This window comes from Anoplopoma fimbria, chromosome 4 (assembly GCF_027596085.1).
Source record: "Anoplopoma fimbria isolate UVic2021 breed Golden Eagle Sablefish chromosome 4, Afim_UVic_2022, whole genome shotgun sequence".
Taxonomy (NCBI): domain Eukaryota; kingdom Metazoa; phylum Chordata; class Actinopteri; order Perciformes; family Anoplopomatidae; genus Anoplopoma; species Anoplopoma fimbria.
In genome coordinates this window covers 17,776,807-17,784,752 of record NC_072452.1, presented here as the reverse complement: position 1 = coordinate 17,784,752, position 7,946 = coordinate 17,776,807, and the positions used below count along the sequence as shown (strand labels likewise).

At 41.6% G+C, this 7,946-nt stretch overlaps 1 protein-coding gene across 4 annotated transcripts in view; it reads right to left on the bottom strand.

Moving 5' to 3' along the window:
* Positions 1-281: 281 nt before the first annotated feature.
* The window catches only part of pcdh19 (protocadherin 19), a 53,859-nt gene continuing 46,194 nt past the window's right edge, over positions 282-7,946 (bottom strand). For all 4 annotated transcript variants that reach the window (XM_054597280.1, XM_054597282.1, XM_054597281.1 and 1 more), the window contains exon 5: positions 282-2,953. In XM_054597280.1, coding sequence (XP_054453255.1) covers positions 2,394-2,953 — 560 coding nt within the window. In that variant the 3' untranslated portion in view covers positions 282-2,393. The remainder of the gene's footprint in view (positions 2,954-7,946) is intronic.

The following is a 7,946-nucleotide window of genomic DNA, read 5'->3' as shown; positions in this document are numbered from 1 at the left end:
AATGTTGACTGTTGCTATCGGTGCGTAACCAACACTATGTTACCTTTTTTAAGAGAGGGGGAAAAAACATTAAGTGTTAATCTTTGTAGGCTGATTGTTGACCGTCGCCAAGGGAAACGCCCACCCAGAAGTCTGACGCCTTGAAAATAATACAAATAAGCCCCCAAAAAATTCTAACCCCTTTTAAAAATGAAAATATAATATAATAATTCTATAAACAAAATTCAGTAGAACTTTAAAATTGCATTGAGTAAACACAAGGATACAAAGCAGAGGACATTTAATAGTTTAATTATAAGCTGCTGTATACATTCAGTGATTATTCCGATTTTCATGTTGCCAGAAGCCATGGGTGAGACCAGCAAAACATTCAGCTACAAGATCTAGTTTGTTGTATGCAATTTGTCAATTTTCATTCATATTTTTCCACATTGTACATAGTTTACTGCAAAGCAACATAAAACCACATTGCTGATGTGCAACACGGTTCTTCCAAGACCTTAGTTTGTTCAAACATGAATCCATCCAGTCTGTTGTGTGGTGCTCGTAGGAGGGGAAAGCCCTGTTTATACCACTCTGGTCTCAACCTTATCTTTGAGATCAGCTGAACACAGATGGTGCAGGGTGACAGTAGTGCTGAGCAAAGCTAGTCTTTGCGTAAGACTGCCCTCGGTTGAGGCTGAAAAAGTCTTGTTTATTAAACTGGATTTGGCCCAATAGGAAAGGCGACTCGATTAGAATGATAAAATCGGTGGAACCCTGTGACCAGCATGAAGAACACTGGGAGTCGTTCATTCACCTCCTTAGATACTAAGATTAAGCAACATCCTGCAATTTTTAAGGTTTTGTTTGCATCTTTTTTTGGTTTCTTTTTGCTATCTCACTCTAAGCTCATTGAACTGACACACTAATGTTGGTGCTGATATCGCTTTTTTTGTTGTTGTTTTTTTTGTCTTTTTTACATTTTCTAGTAGCCCACACAGAAACTTGATGGCACAAGAACTGACCAATAAGAAACTCTTTACAACAAGGTAGACTGCAACAGTTGCCAGGGGTCACACAGTTAACAAAAAAATAATCCAAGTTCATTTTTGAAAATAAAAAAACAAATCAGATTCAATATAAAAGCAAAAGACAAATGAACAAAAGCAAGTTAATTTCAAGTATAACTTACTCATAAAATAACTACACAGCATTAAATATTCTCATTATACATTTTTAAATTATTTATAAAATATATTTTGGCATATATGTTTTTTTTTTTAATTTTTGTGTTTGTGTAACAAACGCTACTGTAGCTTCAGTTGAACACCAATGTTTATTTGTTTTTTTCTCTTGAAACAAAACATTAAAGGGATTGTCACATAACAACAGGTTATTAAAAATGATAATAGTAAACCCTATAGAGAGTTTCACATAGCAAGACATGAGTGACGATCCCTTCTATCCTAGCCCCATAGTCAAAAGTCAAAAAAAGTACAAGACCAGAGCACAATGTTCTAATTTGTGCTCCACTGGCTACAATCAAGGTTGGGCACAGGATATTTCAAAAAGTCTTTTTTTTTCTTCATACAACTCAATTTGAACACAAGGATCCGTCTGTCCCACTTCCAGTGTTCAGAGCGGCTGGGCAGATAGCGAGAGTTCGTTTAGCTCCATCCTTGATAAAATATAAATACTGTAAAGACCTCACAGTCTGATGACACTGGGATGTCCTCAGGGATACGCAGAGAAAGTTTATCTTATTAGTCAGGGAGAAGAGGCAAATGAGACCTTCCCCTGAACGCACTGCAAACTGTTGAAGGAGTAAATTGGGAATATTTTTAGATGAGTCCTGTGCATGTCGTTTATTACATTGATGGAGCTCACTATACAAAGGAACAAAGAGCGATTTTGGCAGCTAGAACAAACTGCAAAAACCAAAGAAGGCAAATATCAGTTTGTGATACAAAAGTAGTTCAAAAGGCATAACTGTACTTATGAATTGGCCTCTCAGGTGTCCAAACACGCAGTGTCCTGCTTTGGCGCGAGCGCTGTTGAGGTCCACTGGGCATGTCCATGCAGTCAACAGTAACCTGCCTGTCCACTCTTTGCAGACTGATAGAAAGAAACCGAACAAAAAGCAAAACAAAGAAAAAGTACTGCGACTACAACAAAGCCACATCCACTACCTCGGCTTGAGCACACAACTAGCCGCAGCATATTACAGTTCATCGTCCTTCAGCACAAGCTGGTTTTTGAATATCGTATACTGCTAATGGGTGTGTCTCTCTACTTCCACAGCCTGACTTTCTTCTGTGTACACACACACAGCTGTTGCGGGGTACATATATGTGAGTTTACACGACGTGTGTGTGCATGAATGTTGGTTTGTGTTGTCATAGAGAAGCTCGCTAAAGCACAATGTCCTTCAGGCGCTTGCTGCTGGGGGACTCCTTGTCTCGGCCGTCGTGGAGAAGCGTGTTGATCTCCCTGACAGCTGGCTCACTGTCCTTCCCCTCAGGCTGCCGCAGCAGGCTGTGGTTGGCGATTCGCTCTGCGTCGCGGCATTTCAGCGTGTTGTAGGCAGACGACGTCTTGGACATTGGGCTCTTCAGGTGCACGGGGGAGGTGATGGGGCTGGCCGCCTCGCGCCCGTTGCCAGCTTCGCGGACCGCCCCTCCATTGGCTTTGGGGCTACACACATGAGACTCCTGAGTCCGCTTCCCCTTTAACTCTCCCCGCTCCAGGTCCTCGGGCCCGTCCTTGCCGAAGGTGGCAAAAGTCCTCTTGGTGGTGCCATCCTCGTAGTGGGGCACATCCACCGTGGTGGCCTCGATGGACAAGGCGATGACATTACGGCCGTGCTCGGGCGACTTGGCACGCGCCGGGATGGGGACGCGAGGCATCCAACAGCGGTCAGAGTGGCCAAGGATGCGGCACTCGTCCTGGCAGTGAAAGCCTTCGCTGGGATCTGTTTGAGAAACAAAAAGAAAGAGACAACAGGATTGTTAGATTTGTCTGTAAAACCAGCTTTATTTTCAGCTTTTATACTCGTTTGCACACAGATCTCAAACTGTTTTTTCTCCCACGTGGCCTTGATTTAGTTGCAATAAGTAAAACCTGTCATGAAACAATAGAATAAATAAATGAAAAATCAATGCTGCATTTTTGTTTTAATCAAAACAGCCCAAGTTAAACATCTCTGAATGATTTGCTTTCACTTGCAATGCATTCCTGCATCTGCAATGCAAGACTGCAGTCCCGTTAACACAGTGCTCACTGATAACCAGAGCTCGATGTTTTGGGCACTTCTGATATGCCAATTAAATTATGTATTGTTAAATCAAAAGTCCATTTTCAACTCTTGTATAATTGGGTTTTCTGAAGCAACACTAGATGAAAGGCAGGTTTAAACAGTGCAATCAGATATCTCGCCGAGAGAGACACCAGACGAGTTGCGGTGTTGTTGCCTGGTTCATCTCTCTCTTCCTCTCTGTCTCTGTCATCTGGCGCCGTGTCATAAATATGTAATGATGTTTAACGCCGGAGTGAAAAAAAAAAGATTTGCCTGAGTCGGTATAACTGCACTCTTTCGTACTTTGTTGTGTTGGGAGGGGAAGGACTTTCAAGACAATTCTCACCTCGTTATAACAACAAAAAAAGTGTCAAGCTCTCTTACTCATACTGAGACGCTGTGATTAGGTTTCTCTTGTTTGTTTAATTTCACATATACGTACACGACAATTGCTGAAAAAGCTTGATTCTAGAAATCTGTTAAAAAAGATGCACACTTCTAAAATGATCCAGCCCTTGAAAACATAACAATTCCCAAATCTCTCAATGCCACTGTGCTTTGTGTTTTCCACCTGCTCCAATTTTGAGAAAGAACCTGCTACAGAGAAGCTCAATGACACATTTCTTTGCTCCCCTACCGCTTGTTTCACTCCTAGCAAGAGCCATCCTCCTTTTCAGGAGGCCCAAGGTGACAAGAGGGGATTGTGAGAGGGATTGCCATCGACCCAAATGCATACGCTTACATCTGGCAATCGCAGCTTGACAGATCACCTAATTAAAATCACTAATGATCTGTTTTTCTCCCCTTCTTTCCTGCACTCATGAGAGGCACCTCTGCTAAGACCCCGGGGATCGATATTTAAAGATTGGAGACAGGCTTTTCAGGGACAGATATGCCAGAGCTGTCTCTCATAAAGTATAATCCGATGAGACTGACAGATAAACTTGGTGACTAAATGTCTGGATGCATGAGTAAAAGGTATTGTGGGCTGTTTGAAGGAGGAGGGAGGAGGAGGAGTTCTGGAGGAATCATCATGCTCGACGGCTGAAAATGAACATCAGCGCACAAAAAGAAAAAAAACACGAGTGACCAATGTCCACATGAGTGCTTCATAGAGAAACAGAGGCGGCACAGAATTAGCTTCCTTTGATCATGTTTGTGTCTAGATGCACATACGCACACACACACGCACACACACACACACACACACACACGGCATTCTCCTCAATTACGCAGACTGAGACATCCTCTTCCTTACAAGGGACAGCATTGTAATAAGCCTCCCAAATGTAGTCTACAATTACAGTTAACATCTTACAGAAATTCTTTCCGTGCAAAAAATCTAAGCCATATCAGCGGTCCCCAACCACCGGTCCGCGGGTCATTTGGTACCGGGCCGCAGAGAAAGAATAAATAACTTCTATTATTTCCATTTTATTGATTATCAGTCTGTAAGATGTTTTATATTGAAAAATGACCGGATTCTCTCGCAATTACACCCGCCTGTGCCTCTTGACACATGTCCAGACGCTTGTCTCGGTCACGTGATACGTTACCTCAAAAGGTAAGCCCACAAGCCAGAGAAAATGAAGCGGGATTTTCTGCAGTGACAGCAATCAAAACAAAATTACGGAGTAGACTGTACATAAGGAACACACTTCGGGTGTCATTGTCTCCCATTACCCCCAGATGGGACGGTCTCATTGCAGAGAAACAAGCTCAGGGCTCCCACGATTCAGCGTTATGGCGAGTTGTATTTTTTATGCATTTTATATTTGTTTTCATGCCGATCGTATCATTTTATTTCGTCATGTTTATCCGCCACACCTTGAAGGCCGGTCCTTGAAAATATTGTCTTACATTAAACCAGTCCATGGCGCAAAAAAGGTTGGGGACTGCTGAGCTATATGAAATATCATGACACACTATCATCCCTATTATCCAGACTGCAGCATAAACAGGCAGTTTTTATAAAATCTCTATAACAGTTAAAATCCTCCTGTGAGGCCAAAAGGAAAGAATGAGCAAATTGAATATATTTTCCACTCTTGTATGTATGTAAATTTGCATGAATGCTGATTGGTCCAAGGGACTGCACCGGCGGCAATCACGGAGACAAAAGGCATGAAGCTGCAGGTTTTTTGTTTAAAGAGAAGGGATCCAATCAGAATGTAATAATGTAATCAAAAGTCTTTAGGAAAGTCTTTACCAGGTACCGGGAACATAATGGAGCAAGATGAATAATATTAAAAAACATGCCCACACACTAGATTAGATTGTCCACTGCGACAGTATTTTTAAAGACCTTTTAAATCCCATGTTCATTTTTTAAATCTACAAAAGCGGCTTTATCAATAATTGTATTTTGAACTTATCCCCTTTTTGATGCCTTTTAACAACATTTGAAGCCAGTATTTCAGTCATAGTAACAATGTTAAGTATATTTGGAAATATAATATCGTAGTACTTGCTGGCATTTAAAAACTCTGTATGTAACATGCATTTGGAAATGTAATGTAAATATTAAATGATCACATTTCACTTCATTACTTCAATCTAAAAATTGCTCCCCAAATCTTTTGTGATGTTGTTTGATGAAGCAGATTCTTTTTTTCCTGCGCTGATTAAAGATTTACAAGCATCTTGCTTATGAAGGCAATTTCCTCTAAATACTTTGGGCTTTTTTTTTCTGTAGCCTGAAGCACTTTCTAAAGCATGAAAAGCCTCTGGGCACAAAGACATGTAAACAAGTTGTATGCTCTCTCCCTAGCAGAGCATGCATATGCAGTGAATGGCATTTTCTCTCCTTTCCTTTAGGGGTCTATGGGAGAGCAACTGGGTTGTAAATGGCATTGTTATAAAAACCAAGTGCCATTAACACTCACACATCCTGCCTCATCTCAGCGCTTCACAAAACGCAGATGTTGCTTTAAAAGACAAAATTTAAATATAAAAAAAAGTGACAGGGCATTGACCTCTAACAAAACACAATCTCTTCCTTTTCCAAACTGCAATGGAGAGAGATGAATTAATGGCTTTGACAGTGGTACTTAGGTTTGGAAATCAAAATGAACAGAATAGAAGACAGTGAAGCCTCCTCCTGCTGTGAGTGCGTATTCAAAGTCTTCAGGAAAATATGCTTGCCAATCCGTTCCAGGAGAAGACTGAAAGTACAGTACGGAGCAGGATGTCTTTGGGAACATTTCCTATCTACGATTTAATACCTATTAATTACTGAGGGAGCTCCATCGGGAGGTGGAGGCTGCCTCTGTTTTTCAACGCTCCACATTTAAGATACAAACGGTCTTTTGGAAGTGGAGGCAAAAAAAACAAAAATCCATGTACCAAGTAGCACAGCGCTGCTATAAAATCAGACATACTGCGATTTAATACGGAATAAAGGTACAAAGCCTGGCAAAGGCACTGGGGAGCACTTTAAATATGTATGTAGTGATGCGCATGGTTTTGGAGAATAATAAATATTGCCACTTCAAATGCAAAAGCCAAACTCTCCTGATAATGCTGGTCATGTTTTTTCTGTTTGTAGTTACCTCGAATCGCATCGCTTTGCATCAGCAACGGGGAGAAAACCCACACGTTCCCCGCCATTTCAACTTCGCATCTGCAGCCACACACGCCGCCGATTCAATCCCGTCTCCTTCCCTCAATCAGACCAAGGCGTCTTTACTTCAAGTCGCAGCAGACAGATCTTCAGCTCCAGCACGGGGATCCCACAACCTGACAAGCTCATTGCTCAATTTACCCCTGCGCACCGCATATAATGATCCCTTCATGTCATACAGCTGGAGGTGCTATTTGTTTGTTGCTAATGTAGCAAAAGAAATTGGAATCAGCAAAAGAGTGAACCCCCCCCGACACAAAAGGGGAAGGGATGTGTTAACTGAAAGAGGCAACTCCCCGAAAAGCTCCCTGAGCTTTCGCCAGCTATTTTGCGTCCTGCTTGGCTCACACATGGAGCCTGGCTTTGGAAAACACAGGCGCTTTTCCCTCCAAAATTAGCTCACACAGCCTCAAGGTTGAAAACAATGATGTAATCCTATAAAATTTGTGTAAGCAGCCACAATAAAACACAGAAGGCCGGATTTCAAGGCCGGAGATGGGGAGTTGAGATGATGTGAAACCAGATTCAGACAAAATCGTCATTTTATATTTCTTAGTGTAACACGAGCCACGAGGCGACGGGGGGGGCTTTCTGTGTGACACGATTCAGTCAGTTTGGTTTTACAGCATGTTGAACCCTAAAACAGAATTTGGAACAGCAGCGTGGCATGATAAATCATTTTTTACAAAGAACGTCTGCCACTTTTGGCTTAAACTACTTTTTTATGTATTTCCTCTGTATGCTGACATTTTTGTTGTAGCTGTAACAATGAATGTCCTGATTCTGTTTGTCATATGAAAAAAGACACCCCTGAAGAGACAGCCAGACAGAATAATGTAGCTATGAAAGCAAATCATTTAAACCAATTTAAACCTAGATTTTTTTCTTGTGGCCTGTAAATACTTTACTGATTTCCTTTGATTTCCCTTGCTTTCCTGTTCTTTCCTCACTGTCTCTGATATTAAACCCCATCAAAGAGCTATCAAATATTGCTTGTCTATAGTCTGAGACGACAATTATTGGGCTCTGGTGATTGAAAGAGCTCCA